Genomic DNA, 21699 nt, shown 5'->3' with positions numbered 1-21699 from the left:
TTTAACAAAGAAACTTTTTACTTCATTGGTTTTGACATAGATTTTGCTCTATGTAAGGATACCATAACCGAATTATTTCGAAGCATTTCGCTTATACATTCGTCTTCGCTGTCGTTAACAGATGATATTTTGCCGTGTTAATGTAATCCGTTTTTGTATTTTTTTCCGTTGCACGAAAAATTACATACGTTACGTACCTGTCTAGGACGAGCCTCACTACGTTCGGGCCACAACTCATCAAAATGCCTAAAATCAATCGTCCAAGACACATACGAAATAACTGTCTCGTTGCAGTCTGATTTCAGGATTTCGAGATAATTCATTTAAATCGAAAATGAAAAGAAATTTAGGCCAGGCTAAAGTGGCATGAATCGCAAACGTTTACATTGTCAATTATCGTGTAAAGTACCAACACTTGGTCTTAAGTAAAATTCGTGAAAATCAAGAGAGCCAACACAACAAACCAAGAAAAAAATCCAGAAAACTTTTCTCAAAGATTGGCAGTAGTGCAGCAGAGATCGAGTTAAAACTTTACTCACCTTCAAAGAACCCACAATTTCGAATTCTTTTAACAGCAGACGCAGACATTTACGTATTAGTACTTCAGAATTAGTTCTCTTGCACAAACTCGCTACTCAATTTCAGAATAGGCCCTCTTCACAGTCAAGGCTGTCAGAGTTGAAATATTTTGTCAGTTCAGTTGTGGTGAGCAAACCGTGTAATTGTCCAGCTAGCTTTGGAGAGCTACTGCGTGATTTGGGCTTTCTCTCTAATGGAATTTCGAATTTTCGAAATTAGAAAACGATGTGGAACCAACATGCATTTTCTCGTAGATTTCTAATTCCAGGCTGAATCCAATTCTACAACGACTTCACATGATTGACATTAGGGCGTATCGAATTTCTAGAATTTTAAGGGCCGCGATAGCCTGTGTGCGGAAAACGTAGATCATTGAAAACTAATTCCAGGCATATGGTTGATGGATCCGAAGGTGCCCGGGAAGAAGTCCCACCGGACGACTTTAAGTTAAGAGTATTTTTGAAAACAATGTTCTAGCAGGATGTAGAGCGTTAAAAACTCTACAAAACTGCCAAAGAAACCGATGGTCCAAAAGGTGTGTCTGTCCAGGTTTTCTAACATCGAAAGTTCGACATTTTGGTTTTTGACTTTTATTTCCTGAGAGACAAATTATTAAGTTTAGCTTTTGGCATGAGGTTGTAGAGGAGGTCGAGTACTACCAGTACACTAGGCATTGTCCCGGTCGGCGATCCATCCGAAACCACTTTTTCAACATTAATGAATGAATGAATAAAGTGGGACTTCTTTCCGGGCACCTTCGGATCCATCAACCATATGCCTGGACTTAGTTTTCAATGATCTATGTTTTCCGCACACAGGCTATCGCGACCCTTAAAATTCTCAAAATTCGATACGCCCTATTGACATCCCTTAACACACAGAAGTCTTGTCCCAACTAAAACTAGAATGTTCTTAGCCACAACGAAAGTTCAAACAAACAATATTCAATTCAAATCGTCTACACGTCCGCGCATTCGACAATGTTCCAAGCGTTGAAGACTCTTCCAAACGCATCATAGATCCCAGTAATTACGTACGCGTTCCCATAAATCACTTTGTAAGCAGCCAAATCATCTGGAAAATGTCAGCGCAATGAATTTCCGAAAACACTTTAATTACCATCGTGTTCCACCAACCGCGTAAAATGACATCGAATTTCTGATACATCGTTCCCGTGGATCGTCTCGGTGTTTGTGCCATCTCGAGTGGAAAAACAATTAATTTCACCTGTTCGGACATATCACGTAACGGTACGCGTTCAATCATCGTTTTATGGCATAATTCACATGTTGGTGCTGCTTTCGATACCACATTTGGGATGCATTTTCTGTTGCAGTGCCAAACCGTTTGACGACTGAAAATTTGATGGATTTTTCATGTTATCGGGATCGCCTTTTCGGTTTGATAGCCGAGGATTCAGTTTGCAACTTACGTGTACTTCGTCACCTCACCACGTCCCGCCACAATGCACGTAAAATTCGACAAAGACATTCGGATGCTCGGATAGAATTTGTATTTGTCCACCAATGGCAGCTTCTCGAGACGGTAAACAAAATGAATTTGTTCATCCTGCACTCGAAATGGTCGGGACATGTTTTCCAGTTCCGAGTTTACGGCTTTCAGAATGACTTTCCGCAGGACATGCTCGTAGTAATGTGGATTGGCAATTAGAAATTGACCGAGTGACTCTGGAAATGGTATCAAAACTCGAATTACAAACTCATTATCAAGCTTCGAGTCTTACCGAAATCATTCCTGAACATCGAGTACTCGTATTTCAGCGGTAAAACCACCGAACTACTCACGAATTCCTTGTCCTTTTCGTCGACATTGGTTAAATATTCATCGAACAGTGGTTCGATTTCTTTCCAAGCACCAATTTCATTTAAGAAGCGGAGAATAACGTCCTCCATTGTGAACCGACTCGTTATGAAGCTTGTTGAAGAATGGATTGAAGTAGAAATTTTCGAAAATGTTGTTCATGTGACGGTGCTCAGCCGCATTGATACAAGAGCCGTGATTGCGGTAAAAATTCTTTCAGGTAAAACATTTTGGGTAGATACACTTGGTACACTTGAAGCTTCACATGATCCTGTTGAAATTGCGGGTGCGTTGAAGATGACGTTAGTACCTTGTCTCTAGTTCCATTGGACTCTTGTACCAGCACCGCTTTTAAAACAAGATTTTCCTGATATTGAAAACAGTTGTGGATAGGCTAGGCAGTGTAGGTATAGCAAAACAAACTTTTCGAGAATCGTTATGATTTATTTACTACCGACGCGACAGTTGATCCGAGATTATTCATTTACTGCTGATCAAAGGTCTGCCTAATTTCACGACATACTTCTCGGGCAATAATTGCGATAACTTGGGCACCTGCGAAGTAAAAATGGTACATTGAACAACACATCATCCCGATACCAACCGAACCATTTCCTCACCTGGATCATTTACTTCCGCCGTAAACGTTTTTCCCTCGGAGAAAACATACGCAGCACGACCGGATTTCGGCATCATGTTCTTAGTGTTGTTTGCTCCTTGCTCACAACCCGCAGCAAAAGCGGTAACCGCCTTAAAAACATTCTGATTCTCACCAACTTTCAGCTCAAACTGTTCCACTCCGCATTGTAATGCGTCCAACATCGTTCTGTCGCCCAAGTCAGCCAGTCCGTATTTCTGGACGGCGCTTATTCCTAGTTTCAAGGCGGATAGCCAGAATTGCATACTGTCTGCATTAGAATGGGCAGCTGCTGGAGCAGCTTGTAGGAAGATACACAGCAGTGCTCCTAATGATCCTCCCATATTTTTCTGCAACACTTCACTTAAATTGTGTAACATTACGGCTGGATGTGCGACGTCAATTTCGTTATTAATTAGGGCTTGATGTACAGTACTGGCACCTGTAGCTATTAGTGATCCGGTGTCGCTAGAAGTAAAACAAAATCGAAAAGTTTTGGGTTATCAACATGCAACGGCAGAATAAGGTATGGACTAAGTGGTCTCTGAGCTGTTTGAGAAGATAACGATGAAATATGAAGAGAGGTGAAGTGATCCGAAATCAGAAATTAGAAGGCAGAATTTACTAGGCATTTATAGAGATTCCTTAACACTTACCTATCGCCGAACTCCGCATCCATTTCGTTCAAAACATTTCTATTTTCAAGTAATTTCATACAAGCACCTGCCACTGCTCTATTACAAGCCTCTTTCGCTTTTCCATCGTATTTGATTCGGTAGAATCGTTGGTCAAGATTTGCTTTTTCAAAAATATTTGTCGACACAAGACTGCGACTATCGCGATCACCAGGAAGATCAAAACCACGATTGATGTTGAACGGCACGTTGGCTGCAATCTTTACCGGATATTTGATATGGTCGATTATGGTGTCTTTGTCGTCATCGAGTAGATGCAAAATTGTTACAGAAATTCCTTCGGCATGCAAAGAGGTCATGAATTCACCCTGCAGCACCAATTGAGTGTCGAAGTGATTTTTCGCTCGTTGCATGAATGAATATGCAAATGTTGACATTGTAAACTGTGATGTTCCTCCCAAATTGTTGAACATCAACACAATTTTCGATTTCCTGCCTCCACACGCCGCTTTCTTCAACAACTTTTCCATAACAATTTCAATGATGCGCTCAAAATTGGGCTCATCTTCAAGTTTCATGATTCCTGGTTCACCGTGAACACCTCGTCCAATTTCAATTGACGTAATTCGATCACTGGCACTGGTAAACGTAAATCCAACCGTTACAAGTCGTCCATTTTTCAGTAATTCACCACAAAAATCGTGAATCTCTTTCAAAGCTGAACCTCTAGCTGCCATGGCTCCAGCAATTTTATGAATAAGTACCGTTCCAGCCAGCCCGCGTTTTCCCACACTTTTTCGCACATTTTCTATGGCACAATCGTCGTCGACCAGTAACATTTCGACGTCGTATCCGTATCTCGTTTTGGCAATTTCCCCAGCCAGACCGAAATTCAGACGATCTCCTGTGTAGTTCGTGACAATGAGGAGTACGGGAGTGCCTGGCTTAGCGACTGACAGGATTGCACTCAATATGTTCAGTACACTCGGTGAGGCGAAAATTTCCCCACAGACAGCGGCCGTGATCATTCCTGGAAACGGGAAAGGGACAACGTTAACTAAGACGTAGAGGTGGCATCCGAATGATTTAAGTTCTTTCATAAACGAGAGCATAATTATCTGTTTACTCGGTGTTATGGCAACCCTCCTATCCAAAGTTGTAGAAATCCTTGAAATCCCCCATGGATCGATTAGTACTGTTAAACATGTAAAACGGTCACAACCTTAACTTTACACGGGTGCTTCGTCAGATACGATAACAAACATTGTTATAGTAATTGATACGCGCGCACACAGAAACAGCACTGCATCTTACACAATCCACAAAAGCTTCGATTGTATACGGAACGTCTATCAACATCTTTACTACTGTTCCGAATACCAAACACCACTCTATCTACACAATTATACACAGACGAGATTATGCGAACTTCATGCAACATCACATCGCGTACATTATGATACAAACAATTCGCGTGTTCTGTTCGGTGTATAAATAGCAATCATTAATAATCTGATTATGCACTTTGAACACTTTCAGTTTCCCTGTACACGGTTAAAGTAAAATGATGATTGTTGAAAGCTCAAGTTCATAACATACCATCTCCCACATATCCTGAATGTGCTGGCTCATGACCCGATCCGCCTCCAGTAATTATTCGAACAATGTTCGGTTGCAATGATTCAATATCACTGCGAACTACGACATTTGTGTTCCGATAATGCCTTAAATTGTTATTGATGGAAACATAGGCCGATAAACAGTTTTGAACGTTAGTTAGACCAATGTTGGCGTTACTATCCATTTCTGATTGTTGTTGTACGACTTATGTAAATGCACACGATAAAATTTCCCGGCTTAAATATTGACGATTATGCGATCACAATAAAACAAGTAGCAGTACGTTCATCAGCGGATGCTGATAGTGTAATGAATAACATAAAAGAAAATGAAATGTCGACTTTCTAAGCATCACATTGGTGTTTGTGTTGCCATTTGTGTGTTGATCTCTTATTTCTATGATACGGTTTATAAACAAAACGTTATCAATTCATGGTATTTTGTTTCTGTCAAAGATGTATAATAAATTGGTTTATCTGCTATGAACAACCATGAAAAAATAAACGATGAGCTCTGAGTAGTGTAGGGTAATAAATATAAAATAAAATGTTAACACGAATTGAAGTAAAAGATTTTGTTTCAACATCCCGAAAATGTTTAGATCGAAAGAGATTACTTATTCGATAATTACACTGGTCATATTATCTGGGTCGACTGTGACCGACTGTATTACAGACGACAAGCATATGACCAGTATTACTATCATTACTTTCATTGATCAAAGAAATCGGTTGATCTCAAATCTTGTACTTCAATTTTTTTAATATGCATTTTGCTGTATGAAAAGGACCAAATTGCCCAGAGATTTTTAATATTTTTATATTTACCGACCAGAAGCACGTAAAACACTATAAGTACGAGGTTCCAAATTTTTATGTTGACGAGAGTGAATACAGCCCTCCTCTTCTGATGTTATCCAATATTAGACCTAGCAGAAAATTAATAGTAATTCGTTGTTTAATGTCATTTAAAATATTTGTAAGGTGCAGCAAGTTTAACTTGACTGGCTCTTCTTATACAGGAGAAGTAAAACACGGCAAATTGATGCACTTTTGATGTTCATACATACAATCAAATAGTCAGAAAATTGTATATAAGGAAAAATATTCATCAGGACAGTTGAGTGATACATACCTGGTACCTCAGTCACCCAAGAATTATACGAAGTGACTAGTCGCAGTCATCTTCAAATAGTCAATATTAATGCTATTCGTACGAATAGTCAATATTAATGCTATTCGCAGTTACTTATTTGAAAAATTGTAAATAACTAAAAATATCTTCTAAAATAAAAGTAGAGCAAGTTGGGACGATTGTTGGTTTGTTAAACAAAGAAAATTCGTTCAGTCAAAAAATTAGATTTTTTCGATAATTTGTAAAATATATATATTTCAAAATGCAACGAAAGAAACTGATTATCCATTGTATAAGCTTTGGCGACTGTTGGTCACATATACAAAGTGTAAAGCTAGGGATTGATCCTCCCTTTTACCAACTGCATCATTACGGATTGTCGCTCTCTTTTGCAAACTGTAACATTAGAGAATGTCGCTCCACTTTATAAACTGTAACACAGAGTGTTGATCGCTTTTACAAAGTACAAACTATGACATAACAGACTGTTGATCCCTTTTACAAACTGTGACAGTAAAGACTGTCACTCCATTTTACGAACTGTATTATTACAGAGTGTTGATCCCTTTTACAAACTGTGACATTACAGATTTTTGCTGCCTATTGCAAACTGCGATTGTACAGACTCTTGCGCCCCTTTACAAAACTTGAATCACAAATTCTAAAAAAAGTCAATATGAATGCTATTCGCAGACTAATTGTGCCTTCACATTGATGATAAATGATTTTGCGCTGCGCGAAATCATTTATCATCAATGTGAAGGCACAATTAGTCTGCGAATAGCATTCATATTGACTATTCGCAGTTGACTGCGAATATATCATCAATATTGACTATTGACAGTTGACTGCGAATAGCATGTGCCAGAATTATATTAGTTCGACTTGGATGAGTTGGTAGTGAAATTTGTAGAGCAGTGGTACAAAAGATCAGACGATCCACGGATCCACGGACTTTGAGAATTTTAATTCTTAAATTGATGGACAAAGCTGATGAATGGTCGTGAAAGTATAGTTGTATTATCTCTAGCAATAATCCAAAAATTACTTTTTACAAAACCATCTCTCTTGAAGTCTACAGCGGTTCAAAATTATTCCCGGCTTGTAGTCTCAGCCTCCCAACGAAACTACATTTACCATTAATCAAGCTACAAGTGGTTATCTCTTAAATGCATACGTGAGGAGAATCCGGCTATGACGAAATTTTGAGCATGGCTTAATAAGCTTGTTTAAAGCACAAAAACCAGATAGAATTTTACACTCATGCTGAGAACACTTTAGAGTGATAACGCGAAGAATTCAAGTGATTTTATTAACTTTGTAAATCAGTATGGTAGCTCGTTGTGCTCGTCATTCAATTCTAGAGAATACATACCCCTAATTCTTTCAATTAAATTTTTATTTTGAGAGTAAAAGGGTCAAATCAGTTTTTTTTACAATAACTCAAGAAGTATGAATTATAGAACATTGTTTGTGCAAGTACACCCACGAGAGTTATGGCCATAAATGTGGCAAATGTTTGGAGAATTCGTCTTCCCTACAACATGGATGTTCTGCAGGTCTGACTAAGCGGTGTTGAAGCTGGCCTCACACACTATCGTTCTACACACAGTACTTTTGGGTTGCAGGTCTACAGAAGACTTGGAATTTTTTTATACAAATTACAGGTTTTTAATAAAAAGAACGCTTCGCTATTTCGCGAATATAGGTTGTTGAAATAAAGCCAGAGTTAGCAAAATCAAGAAAAAATAATTTAATTTTTCCTCTGAGAATTTTAGTAAAATAAAATGTTAGCGTTTTGCGCATTATTGCATGGGACTCCGGAACCGAAATTAGTTTTCCAATATACCCAATATTTGCTATGAATTTTGGAAAAGGATATGATAAAGCGGGAGCAAACGGTTTTCCATGAGGGAAAACTCACAGCCCTTCCACACATCCTAATATTTCAAAAATGCTATTAAAATCTCCTAAAACTCCTAAAAAATCATTAAACTATTGTAAATCAGAATTTTTAAACTGAAAACGCTTTTTATTTAATTCTAAACATTTTCGGTCAGTACAGTGGTGATAGCTCGATCGAATTATGAAATATGTTGGAAAACTTTCCTGTCCTTTGAAATTAGCTTTTAGTGTAGGAAAAGGAAAATGTCCAAAGTTAGACTTAAAGCTTTTTGAAACCTTTGAATGACTCCAACTTTTCTAGATTCCATTTCCGATCCTGCAAAATCTACCAAGCCGATTTTGCAGGATCGGAAATGGAATAGTCGAAGAGGCTACAACGTGGAGTATGCTACAACGTGAGTTTAATTTTGCTACATATTGGAACGAACAAGACAATACTTTGCACGGAGGAAATCAAGGATGTTACAAGAAATAGAGACTTCCCAGCAATAGCAAAAAAAATGGGAATTAATATACATTCGTTCAATGACGAATTTATCTTAACAAATGTGGCCTTCCACATCGAGCTATTTGTACAATGAAACGTAAAAGGTTGAAGGCCCGTCATTGGGAAATGACAGGACAGTTTCCCGAAAATGTATGGAAAATTTTATCACAAAAATTCACCGAAAAGATTCAAAGAAACTCACCCATGATGCTTTCCATTGTATTCGTGCACCGTCTCTTTATGTCCCCAAGGCATATTTAAACACTAAAACACTTTTTACTCGATGCAAAAACAAAGTTTTTTTTTGTTTTGTCGCGACAAAAACACAGAAAATATTTCGACACAACTGTGACACTCCGCGACTATAAGTACTAGAATCAATGTTTGCTGTGTTCACTTCGGCGGTAAAATATTTTCATTCAAAAAAGTGTCGGACATTTAAAAACAATCATCAAACGGTTGACAAAGGGTAGCGTATACATTTAATAATGCTCATCGACCATTTTTTAAAGCTTTACGAGAGCTCAGCGGACATTCTCTCAACGATGGAAGAGCATTTATTAAAAATATAGCCTCTCGTAAGACTGCGCTGAGCGTAAATAAATGTTCGTTCCTCTTTAGTAAGCTAAGAAGACTTCGCGAAGTCTAATTATGCCACCTCTTTGAATAAAAATATCGGCTGAGTTCTAATAATTCTCCGCTGAGCTTTAACAAACCTCCGCTGAGCTCTAATAATTCTCCGCTAGGCATCAGGAAGTGTCCGTTAGGCCTAAGCAAGTTGCAGTGTAAGGCTTAATGGAGCGAATCGGACACTCAGCGGAGATCTGCCAAAGCTAAGTGGAGTCTTATTAAATCATAGCAACAATTATTAGGTATCCGCTGATGCTTATTGAGTGTTCGGTTAGCTTCATTGCCTTACTACAACGTGCTAAGGTCTGACGGACTCTTACTGAAGCCTAGCGGAGAATTATTAGAACTCATTAGAGGTTTGTCAAAGCTCAGCGGAGAATTATTAGAGCTCAGCGGAGGTTTGTTAAAGCTCAGCGCAGAATTATTCGACCTCAGCCGATATTTTTGTTCGAAGAGGTGGCATAATTAGACTCAGCGAAGTCTTGTTAGCTTACTAAAGAAGTGGGAGAGGTTACAATTTTAATAAATGTCTACCATCGTTGAAGTGTCGGACACTTTTTTGAATGAAAATATTTTACCGCCGAAGTGGACACAGCAAACATTCATTCTAGTACTTATAGTAGCGGAGTGTCACAGTTGTGTCGAAATATTTTCTGTGTTTTTGTAGCGACAAAACAAAAAACAAAATTTTGATTTTGCATCGAGTAAAAAGTGCTTTAGTGTTTAAATATGCCTTGGGGACATAAAGAGACGGTGCACGAATACAATGGAAAGCATCATGGGTGAGTTTCTTTGAATCTTTTCGGTGAATTTTTGTGATAAAATTTTCCATACATTTTCGGGAAACTGTCCTGTCATTTCCCAATGACGGGCCTTTTAACAAATATAATGTTCCCAGCGAACGAAAATGTTCCATTAAATCTCCTACAACGTAATTCTAAAAACCTTGTAAAATGGAAGGATTTTTAAAGCGTGGGAGGCCTGAACCCATCTCCAATTTAGAATTTTGTTTAATTTCCAATTTTATAGAACCAAAGGTAGAAAGCCTTTGATAGATGAGATTGTTTTGCGTGTAAGCTGTAAGGGGACATGAATAGGGATATAAAACCTTGGGGAAAATTAACAAACTTTTTTTTTATAAATCGCATCTATTGTTGGGCAATTAAAAATAATAATAATGAAAAAATTGAGATGAACAGTCGTTGAATATCATCATCAGCATTATTAGCTTTAAAATACTTAAACAATAAACAGATAATTAAATACCCACATGAAATGAGCATATAACAACACACACGGATTGCAAAAAAAAATTAAATGTAAACCTTAATCGTATGCCGATTGCAGAAAATGCAATCCTATTAAAACAAATGCTAACAATAAATGGGGATTTAAAACTACATAGCCGCATGCTAATTTTTTATTTTTATTTTTGTTGTGTTCTGCTCTCGTTCGGTATGAATTTTGTGTTGTTATTTGGTAATAGGGAGCTTCGTGAAAACTTCAAATCGATGTGGAATTAAATTTTTTTTTCTGCATGTACACATGAACATTTAACATGCATAGGTACACATCCAACCGGTATATTCATATCAGAGTTGAACAGAATATAAAAAAAAAAACAGTGTAATCCGATTGGATTAAAAAAAAGATTTAAACTTTTGGAAAAAGCGTTTAACGGTGTGCTTATATGCACACAGAGTAATGCGCTACAACAATAGGCAAACGAACGAGGTGAGCTTATTAAATGAAACATATTTTTCTGCCGTGTTTACTGTTAATGGTGCCGGGCAGATAGTACTATACAGAGAAATGTGAGTTAAATATATTCAAATTAAAGACAAATAAATAATTCAAATCTTCCCGAAAATTATGTGCTAGTTGAAAGCTTGAAACGCAAAAAGAATAAAAATAAATTAACTCACTCGTCGCAACACGATGGCTCAAAGCGAACACCCATCATACCACCCACAATGATTAAAGCTCTTTTGATTCGACAATTCACCAACATTCACACTTAATTCAGTGTGCCTACAAAAATCCATTTAAACGAAACATTAAACTTATTGCCAGGCATTGTTGGGTATTACGTAAGCATCTGAACTTTAATCTGCAAATGACTTCTCTTTTAGCGAAATAATTCCAAAACTCAAATCAGATTGTTAACAGGATGTTTAAACGAACTGAAACGGAATGATAACATCGAAACAAATTAATTTCAAAGTTTGTTACCGTTCGGTTGGTTGTTTTTCAGTATTAAGCGCTTAGAATTTGCGTGCAAGAATTTTATATATACAATGCTCGGTGTGTAGGAGAGCCCATAATTGTGCAGGAATGCAGAAACGTATAAAACTAAACGAAAGCTCATTCAATACACGAACATTGGAACATTTTTTGGAATAAATGGAATGGATATTCATAATTCGATCAACAGAAAAAAATAAGTTCCGGAACACAGGCGTTATGAGAAGGAAGTAAATTTTGTTTGTTTTTAAGTCTCGGTTTGTTGCTACGGTATTAAGGCATTTCACGTGAGAATTACTGACGCCTGAACAAATTTTAATCAGCGAAGGGTTCAGTAGATCCTTCCATGTACAATTTTTAATACAAAACATGAAATCTTCTACGTCGATGGAGGAGCCACTGTAAAATTCTCTTGCTACTGCCTTCGTAGCAGAGCCTATTTTCGTGAAATTGGCAATGCAGAAAATAAACGATAAGCTATAGTTACTTGATCTTGTATAGTAAAATGCACATTCAAACCCACGAAGTAAACGATCTTGCATCGATCAGTCGAAATTGCTTACATCAAAAGAAGTAATAGATTTCGAAAGTTTCAAGCTGTATTCCACAGAAAAAATCCACTTTTCCAATCACAAACATTGCCATACGTTGTTTTGCCTAAACACAGCAGTAGCAATAGTGTTGTTATCGTGTCACTCATGATATCTATCTATTCAACACACAGCGATGTGAAATCTTTTGGTATAAAAGACCATGTTAACCACAGCTCATCAGTTTCAATAACAGATGCTAATTACAGTCACTGCCATGTTCAATTGCTATTTAGGAAGAATTGCTAAATCCTGACACTTTTGAGGAAAGATATCCAGCCGCACGACACCAGCGCGGTCATAAGATAAAATATAACTTTCATTTAATTATCATTGTTCAGTATGCTTTGGCACGCTCTATTTTGTCTGCATCATTGTAATAATCAGTTCAAGTTCATAAATCATGTTTGCGTACACATCTATTTATACACAGCGTATTTCACACACAGAGAGATTTCCTTGTATATTATAAAGCTCGTGTGTTGTGTCTATAGATATTACATTAAACCTATAGCTGAACTGTTTGTTCAAATTTGAAAGCCGGTTTCCTGGTTTAAGATCGAATGTAGGGATTTTGCTGTGCATCTTGAAGATAAACATTTGAAAGTACTTTGGCAAACAACACTTTCTTAGACTTTTTTGGCTTTTTATTTGGAGCTTCTGTGGTAATTTTACGTTCAAATTGTTAATGTTTCACATGCGGTAAGCACACCACCTGTGGAAATTCCAAGTCTTTTACTTCATTTGTTACAAAATATTTTGCTTCATTAGTTTTCAACCTTTTCAAATAGCATACTGATAGAGCGAGCTCCAGATAACATATGACTAATGAACTCTGTCCACGATATCGATATGTTGTCTAGTCTATTCAGTCAGTTTAACATTTTTTTTTAGGATTTGAAAGTGATCTCTGAGTGGATCACAAAGAAGGTGGTATCATTATACTAACATCAATCCACATTTCCTCGATTCGCAAAATGTCTTGGCGAGAGTCACTAAGTTTCCCGAATATTTAAAAGTGTACCCTGGTTACAGAATTTTTTGTTTGTTTTCCACGAAATGGTCATATGGTCAGTTCAATTATGGTCAACTAACCAACCTATTATCGAATATTTTAAATGGTTAAGTGTCCCGTCCGATGAACATATTAATGATAAAACAATAACCTTTCATTCAGCTGCATTACCAAAAACCGAAATTCATCCACCACCCCCACTCCGTTAATATTTATGTGTAAAACATCAACTTCTCACTGAATGCAGCAGTCGTTCGATATATTCAAAATAACGTTATTTAGGTTTAGGTTCACAGCATTCATTTATATATATTTTTGGAAAATATTCAAAATTTATGGTTTTTGGTTTAATAATATGGTTCTCTGCTGCGAAATGTATTATGGTAGTTAAAAGTTGAATGGAGGCAGAGGTATGCCAGATTTAATGGATTGGCTCGGTCATTTTGATGTTATTTTATGTTCAATATCATAGTTCATATAGATTGAGTATGTGAGGTTACCACTGTGGCATTTTACATTAAAATAATTAAGTAAAATCTAAAATGGATTTTTGTCGACACACAAATGATATTCCATACATCTATTCGATGTGTTGTACTATACACGTACTTTAACTTTTGCATGCCATCAGAAAAGGTAACGCAATTTAAAATTGAACATGAATTGAAAGCAAGGCTGCATGCCACAAAATTAAATTAAATTTCGAATGGAAATTTCACTATCGTTTAATTTTCATACTCTCACCAATTTTTCCAATCAGTTCCGTCATCCATTAAGTTTACAATTGAATTTGCATTGGAAGATCAAAGTTATCAATCGAAAGTGAGTCTACCCACATCTTCATTGTAATGTTGTGCGAAATTAAAGTAGTAATTTGGGACGCAAGTGGGGAAATTATGATCGAGATGAGAGAAAAATATACATAAGGGCGTCAGCGCGCTACAACTTTAAACCTTGCAATACATTTCAGCGAGCACGAAATTACATTTTATTTTGAAACAAAAACAACTTTATGTCCGTGTTTCTCTCTCACTGTTGCACCAACTCAGGGACACTAGATTATTGCTGATACTAAAATACATAAAAGTACATAAAAGCCAACTTAACCGTTCAGATAGGAAAAGCATATCATCTGAGCAATTATGAATTCTAGTATTTCATTCGATTTAAGAATGAAGATTGATGAAAAATCTCTTACTTCAATAGTTTTTTCACCTTTACTATATAACCAATGTGAAAACCAGAGATCATCGTTTATTTCTATTTGTCACCGTCGAAAACAGATTGTGAGAAAACACCAGGGTTCCGTGGTTAGGAACTTAAATCAAAAACGTGTGCTCTTGAGTAATGACAAAGAGATATTGTTTTATTGATTCTTCAGGTTGGCTCGATATAAGACTATAGGGCCGGTATGTAGATACTTGTTATGAATTAAGTTGTTAACGTTACACTAGTCCAGCATATAACAACACAGATGAGCAACAACATGTGTAGATTATTCCGATAATAGTTATTGTATAAAACCTGGCTCACTCTCGCTTCACTCGAACAGGACGACCGAAAAGGTTCACAGGCGCTCTATTATCTTCTAAAATAAGATTTCTCATGTGTGCGCACGTGCGGACCTTATTTTTCTAATCAAAAGGCCATGAGAAATGACATTTTGGTGAAGCATTATCAGATGACAGTTAGGGGGAGAGAATGCCTATTTTCTCTCCTCTTTATTTGAAAGGGGGGAAAATATAAATTTTCGTGCAGAAAAAACGGTTAATCATACCTCGGACTGCTCTGGCTGCAAAGCTGTGCTCTTGTTGGAATTTCCTATTTTCTTCCCTCGGCAAACAGATAACTATTTCACTGTTCACTTGGTTATGCCAAAAGAATTGGTGTTACAGCTATCAAAAATTAGGAATCACATTTTTGTTTTATGTAGGATCTGATATTTCTTGTTTTAAACATTCTAACAGTATAACGACCAGTTTCCTGGGATACAAACCAAAAAACCATTCAATATCAAGATTGTTAAATCTGTGGATCTAGAAATTATGTAGAATCTGTTGAAAACGAAAATGTGATAATACACACGCGGAATTTTGAAAACCGACACATTTTCTGTTTTGTGGTTTACTGTTTTTTTGTGAATTGTGCATGTATTTTTATATGGAGAAATTAAGAACTCAAGTAAAACACAGAAACAAAAAATGTGTCGGTTTTCAAAATTCCGCGAGTGTAAGTAAATTTTTTTAAGTGTATTTCGTATAGGGTCAACGCACTTCAAGCAAAAGTGGTACTCTAAATAGGGTACTGAAACTTGACAGTGCTCCAATTTTACACTGTAAAAAGAGTGGGGATAAAATTTCATACAAAATAGTACTCTATTTGGCAGCTGTCATTAATAGCACTTTTGCTTGAAGCGCGTTGATAGGATTTAATTTTCAGAGGTAATACTGGAGATACAAATCTTTTGCACGGATGAAAATCTCAAGCATTTGCTCTTTACTTCCGCCTTTTTGTATCCCAAGAACGTTGCCAATCTGCAACGTTAAAAACCCAGTACTTTGTTATTGAGAGTAGATTCACGTGTGTTTGTTGCATGAGTTCATTCATTCGTAATGTTTGAATCGTATTGGCTGAGATATTCACATACTTCATTGACTTTACCCCTACCATACGCTTCAGCAGAGCATTTTTTTGGTTAAATTCGTCATGTCCACGTTTTTATCTCTGACATAAAATATTCTACCAGAATTTGCTGGTCTTGTTAAAAATATAAAATTTATATGAATCTTAAAATTCCGCACGCACACATAACGTAAACGGGCCAACTGTAAAATGTAAAGGCCATATAAAGGAAAATATCCAACAAAATCCATAAAACCATATATCCTCTCAAAGACATCATTTTCAAAACGAATTATGTGTTCCAATGCTAACAAATAAAATCATTTCATTTTAAAATCGAATGAGTAGCACACGACGTAAATTTTCTTTTTTAATTCAACCGTATTCCTTTTCATTCGGAAAATCCATAAAAAAAATCTCAGTCCATCACCATCTACATACAAATTGTTATGGTCTAACTGGGGGTATATATTGGCACAATATAAAAAAAAGAAGGAAAAAAAACGGAATACACAGAATATCCCCCAAAAACGCTTAATATTATTCGTCACATACTCCTCATTTAATGTGTGACATCCTGCTGAAAAATAAATCTAACCCTTCTTACTACACACATTAATACATTCTTATATTCTTGAGCGTAATACACAAAAAAAAGGAAGGGTAACATGCAAAAAGCTATAAGAAGAAATTGAATAAAACATTCTGGGTATCACATTTCTAGCAACTCTCCTGTCACATTCTTTTAACTTTTTTTTTCTTCTCTACATTGCCATTAGTTAGATGTCGAAAACAGAAACTTTGAAATGCGTCGTGCATATTGAAATTTTTTTTAGATCCTTCTTATGCATAATAAAAACAAACTTTAGGGTTCTCCTTTATGCTAGACAAAAAAAAATTAGTTGAGAAAGTTTTCGTTCATAGTATTAAAGTTTGTGTGTGCTTTTTTTCATCTCTTCTTCCTCCATCCTCTCCTTACACTCGTTATATGGTTATGAGGGTTGAAAATTAGTTCCGAACACAAAGCCAACCTACATCTGCATATAAATACATATTTTGTAAATCGTAAAAGTTCAAGCTTGGGAGACGCAGCAGAGAGTGAAAAGGAAGAAAAAAATTATGAAAACAAATTTACAGTAAATACCATCCATTAGTCATAAAAAAACCGAATTTAGTGAAAATTGGGAGTTGACTCATCAATAACTTGACGGATATTTCGAAGAAGATATCCGTATGACAGGCTTATGAGTCAAAATGTTTTTGAAGCTTTCTTTCTATAACGTGTCGATTCATAAATTATTGTTCAATTTACTGTAAGGAGGATCCGAAGTTAACGATTTGGTATGCCTCTTTTGCTATTTCACCATATTTGTTTAAGGGAACATCCCATATTGGTCTACGTTTTCGGCAACTAGAATAATCATTGTAAAAAGAACTTTCCATGTCAATTTGACATTGTCAAAGTTAAAGCTCAACTTCGCAATACTTTCCAACATGTAAAGGCCAACATACACTAGCATCCAGTGTCATTTGGAAATATTATATTTCTATTGTAAAAACCGGTTTTAACCGATTTTAGCTGATTTAAACAATAGAAATATCATATTACTGATTACACTAGATGCTAATGTGATGGCCTTCACATTGGAATAAATCTAAATCCGAAAAAATTCTGAATTTTTTTTTATTAATTTTTTTTACAACTTTTTGGAATTTTTCAGAATTAAAATTCTCTAAAATAAGCCCTGACACAAAACCAACTTGATTTCTTGAAATTCCGATCTGGACATTTAAAGAAAATCTTGGATCAAAAATATGTAATTAATGACATCAGCGCGTTTCCTTAAATTATAAACAGACTCTCGGTGACAAGATGGAAATTACCGCTTTACGGTGCTATAAAATACTTTAACGAAATCAGCTGAACCTTTAGAAATGATGAACCAAATCTAGCTTGGTGGAAAGATTTGTCAATCACAGCATATACCTCTAAATTTTTTGACGTTTGGTTGCTTATAGCAACAAGGAGCAAGAAGGCTTTAACAACAAACCATTAGTTTCATCTGTTGACGAGAATATCGACAAAAAAGCGATTTCCACTGGCTAACGTCGTCTTATATAGTATTTTAAAACTTAATGAAGTACAAGAGTTTGAATCAATATGATGAATATATTTGAATCAAAAAAAGTAATAGACTCAACAACTGTACTGTGTGCTAGTTTCACAACGTGTGTGGTTTGTAAAAAAATACAAGATTGCTAAAGAAAGCTTTGGAATGTATTTGAAGCAACATAGTGCTTGAGTTGTAACTTTTCGATGTTCTTACCAATTATTGCACCTACAAAGAAAACTGTCTTCACTTAAGTTCATTGCGTTTTGCTCAATTTGTTCTTTTTAAGTGTTGCGTAAAGTTTTTCTATTGCATTTGTAATATAAACTCTTACGAAAAATCTACACAGAAAACATAGATGTCAGAAAAATCTATTTCCTTATTTTCTACAATTTCCCCAGATTCTCCTTCATTTACCGAAAAAAATGTGGGGTAAAATTATCCTCATAATTAAATCAAAAGTTGATTATGAGCTAAAGTCGAAGCATTATAATTTGATCGATTCTACTCATTTAATTAATTTTTAAATAATTGTAGTTTTCGAAGAAATCATTTCGAAAACATTACAGTATAAAAGCTTAGAAGCGTGCATTTGAACGGATTACCCGCAGGTATACCGCGAGTAAACAGCTCTAATGCGCATGTGTAAGCTTTTATACTGTAATGTTTTCGAAATGATTTCTTGAAAAACTATAATTATTTAAAAATGAATACAATCGATCAAATTATAATGCTTCGACCTTACCATCGAAAATTTAAATTTATTTTTTGAAATGTCTGCTAGCAAACGAGTAACTATTCTTTCTGTCACCGTGCCGAAAGCTAAAGCTAAAGTAAAGCCCATAAAATTGACAGTGGTTTGCTTTCTTATGTAACGTACACATAACAGCTCATCGTTCATTGTTGTCGTAACTGTCTAAAGCAGAAGTCATTGTTCAATTCAAATGATGGGTTTATAACTTACAGACAAGGAGCTTGTTTACATAATATCAGTGCATTTCAGGGCACTGTGCCATATTATTACACATCAAAGTAAACCAAATAGGAACAGTCGGTATTCGAAAATTTAACGTGTCTGTCATGACGAACCTTCCAAATAAAAGTTTATCTTTGAAATTGAATATTCTTCTCGTGGTTTCTCGACGTGATCACTGAGATATACACTCGGCCTGCACTCTCAAAGACTCTCATAGTACTTAAAATTAAAAGACATGAAAAAGCCTTTGAAGCCATGCTCTTAGCGAGAGGAGGCATGGTGGCGCTGATGCTAATTGTCACCCAAAAATGGGCACCTCACACATGTTTAAAAATTACAGCGCCACCATGACATCTATCGAGTGTAACAATATAGGTTTTAGTATCGGGTAATACTTTTGCCAAATGTTTCAAATGATGGCCGATGGATTGTTATGCACGTAGCCTCTCGGTCGTTTCTATCAAAACGAAGTTAACATTCTACCTGTGCATCATAGTTTGTTGTGACACGAACTTAATGCTTTTATAATTTTCAATAGTAAAAAGTAGAGAAATCAATCGTCTAAAGTCTGTAAATTGTTGCACGTCACAATCACTTCCCTTTTGTATGCATCCGTAAAATACACACTGTGTGCCTCATCATCACAAAAGCAATATTGCAATTTCTGTGATTTATCTACCTATGTGTTTTGCATTATGTAAGCAGTGCATCCACAACACAGCGGTAGGAGAGTCGGTCTCGGTGTGCTGAAATAAAGTAAACAACACATCCATAAATGCATGTTTCAAAATGTGTCGTTTAGAGGATTGGATAACAAAATCACAGCAGCATTGTTAAGCTGCCAATGTGAATGTTGTTATGGTTTATTATTAAATAAAATTGTCAAGGAATTCCACTGGGGTGACAATTGAATTTCAGTGGATGTAGCAAATTGTTGGTCCCACTGATGATTGGAATTTAATTTTAAAATTTTCATCATTTTAAACAATTGCGTTGATTTCATTTTCGCATCAACTGGTTTTCATTAAATTGCAGTTGTCCTTTGTTCTAACATAACATTTAAATTATAGTAGTGTTAACATTTAAAATTTTGTTATATTACGGCACGTATATCGTCAATATAATTTTCGAATCTGTTACTTCATTATTTACTCCACACCTCCTCAAACGAATTCGTTTACTTCAACATTCTTAATGCTTTCTGGTTGCAATAATATCAGGATCGCTAACTTCAGCATTTAAAATCGCAAGGAAAATTTTTGAGAAAACGTTTTCTCATTTATTCGTAATTTTTCTAAATTTTCCCGCTTTTCTTCGAAATTTTAGTTATTTTAATGAAAATGTTTTTGAAAAAATTGGGAAAATCGTTAACAACCGCCTGCGACATTCATTGCTGGTGCATTTTCTCGTGTAGATAGGTGAAATAACTTTGAAACAGTCTTACCACTAAGCTGTTTAGATGTTTGGTCTTTGGGAAGATGTTTTCATCGATCTGACTCACCCACGGGCCTAACACATGCTATTTCTCATTTTTTTAAACGCTGCTATTCACAGAGTGTCCAGCCTGTGGACTCACCCAACAAAAACCTGATCGGCATGAAATTAATTTTGTCTTATTTACTTTTGCCTTCAGGGGAAAAAACGTTTATCGAAATTGGTTCACCCTTTATTCACTCGTTCAATTCGATTTGAATTTTCGATTTGACGACCGACGTTAGCACTTTATCATAACACACGATTCTTATCCACCATATGTCGTTTCATTTTCGTGAAGACGCAATGATACGTGGTATGGGTTAATGTCGATAATAAAACAATGGCTTGTAGGGGGATTCGCCGTTGATACTAAGTATATTTTTGGAACTTAAAAACACCTGAGCAAATAGTGCTTGATAGAACCTTGAAGATTGTAATACTTTTCGAGACACAAGCTTTTCCATAAAATAAACTCATTTCATTTCTGACTTCTACGTTGTTTGCAACAAATTATTTTTTTTCTTATACGATGAAACTTACATATTCGTTGGTGTTTGCATTGGTGGCATTTTTCTGTCTGGTGACACCATTGGAAGGTATTAGTTTTATCCAAACTGATTCCTGAGCAATTCATTTATTTATTATTTTTAATATTGTTTCTGTTTTGCGCCAAGGCTTGGAGTGTCCTCCACCAACAGGTGCTCTTTGCAAACAATGGCTCAACAATTGTTATTTTGACTTTCAATGTGGAATCGGCAAAAAGTGCTGTCTGGAAACATATTGTGGACGTTCGTGCCGAACTGCTGTCTAGATTTACATTGTTTGTCTCTGTGTAATGTTTTTGTTTTGAGGAAATATAAGGTCATTGTACATCAAAGTTCAAATTGAAATTCCCAAAAGTAAGCCCTGAGGGAGGGGCGGGAAAACAGGAAAATGTAAAAGTAGGAAAATATGCACTTCAAAGAAGTTGAAACACCAGAGTAGTGACCAGAATAACATTTACATCAACAACTATTTACTTTCAAGAAAAAAAAAAATCCTGGTGCAACAGCTACTGATCCGGAAAACTGCTTTTTGATACTTACTGTAGAAGATATTCTGCATCGTTGATGTGAAAAGTAAAAGCTATTCTGATCACCACTGTGGCATATTTTCCAACTTCCCATGTTTTCCCGCACCTCACTGGAATATGTTGTTACGAATGGCTGGACTTGCTA

General features: G+C 36.0%; 2 protein-coding genes and 1 long non-coding RNA gene across 3 annotated transcripts; 1 reads left to right on the top strand and 2 right to left on the bottom strand.

Annotated features, from left to right (window-relative positions):
• Window positions 1–1444: 1444 nt before the first annotated feature.
• LOC119078901 lies at window positions 1445–2831 on the bottom strand. Its single transcript, XM_037186630.1, has 5 exons — window positions 2711–2831; window positions 2324–2514; window positions 2012–2267; window positions 1716–1933; window positions 1445–1653 (listed from the first exon to the last, which is right to left on the bottom strand). Exons 1-5 carry the CDS (start codon window positions 2725–2727, stop codon window positions 1538–1540), a joined length of 798 nt encoding a protein of 265 aa, XP_037042525.1. The 5' UTR covers window positions 2728–2831; the 3' UTR covers window positions 1445–1537.
• On the bottom strand, window positions 2824–5615 carry LOC119078900 (triokinase/FMN cyclase-like). Its single transcript, XM_037186628.1, has 4 exons — window positions 5272–5615; window positions 3694–4702; window positions 3021–3505; window positions 2824–2955 (listed from the first exon to the last, which is right to left on the bottom strand). The coding sequence occupies exons 1-4, from the start codon at window positions 5474–5476 to the stop codon at window positions 2885–2887; spliced, it is 1770 nt and encodes a 589-aa protein (XP_037042523.1). The 5' UTR covers window positions 5477–5615; the 3' UTR covers window positions 2824–2884.
• A 15278-nt stretch (window positions 5616–20893) lies between these two features.
• On the top strand, window positions 20894–21359 carry LOC119078899. Its single transcript, XR_005088082.1, has 2 exons — window positions 20894–21078; window positions 21157–21359. It is a non-coding gene; the product is annotated as an uncharacterized LOC119078899 (long non-coding RNA).
• Window positions 21360–21699: the final 340 nt, after the last annotated feature.

Source organism: Bradysia coprophila, unplaced genomic scaffold (genome assembly GCF_014529535.1).
Source record: "Bradysia coprophila strain Holo2 unplaced genomic scaffold, BU_Bcop_v1 contig_297, whole genome shotgun sequence".
NCBI classification, from domain to species: domain Eukaryota; kingdom Metazoa; phylum Arthropoda; class Insecta; order Diptera; family Sciaridae; genus Bradysia; species Bradysia coprophila.
The sequence above is the reverse complement of the archived record's forward strand: the minus strand, read 5'-3'. Positions and strand labels throughout refer to the sequence as shown.

What these genes read in the sequence shown, in the direction of transcription:
- LOC119078900 (XM_037186628.1), bottom strand. Translation starts at nt 5,476, where the DNA reads ATGGATAGTAACGCCAACATTGGTCTAACTAACGTTCAAAACTGTTTA. An exon ending in GATGCGGAGTTCGGCGATAG is followed by an intron (nt 3,506 to 3,693) that starts GTAAGTGTTAAG and finishes TTTTACTTCTAG; the next exon opens with CGACACCGGATCACTAATAG. An exon ending in GGCGGAAGTAAATGATCCAG is followed by an intron (nt 2,956 to 3,020) that starts GTGAGGAAATGG and finishes TTTACTTCGCAG; the next exon opens with GTGCCCAAGTTATCGCAATT.
- LOC119078901 (XM_037186630.1), bottom strand. An exon ending in GATGTTCAGGAATGATTTCG is followed by an intron (nt 2,268 to 2,323) that starts GTAAGACTCGAA and finishes TACCATTTCCAG; the next exon opens with AGTCACTCGGTCAATTTCTA. An exon ending in ATTCGATGTCATTTTACGCG is followed by an intron (nt 1,654 to 1,715) that starts GTTGGTGGAACA and finishes GACATTTTCCAG; the next exon opens with ATGATTTGGCTGCTTACAAA.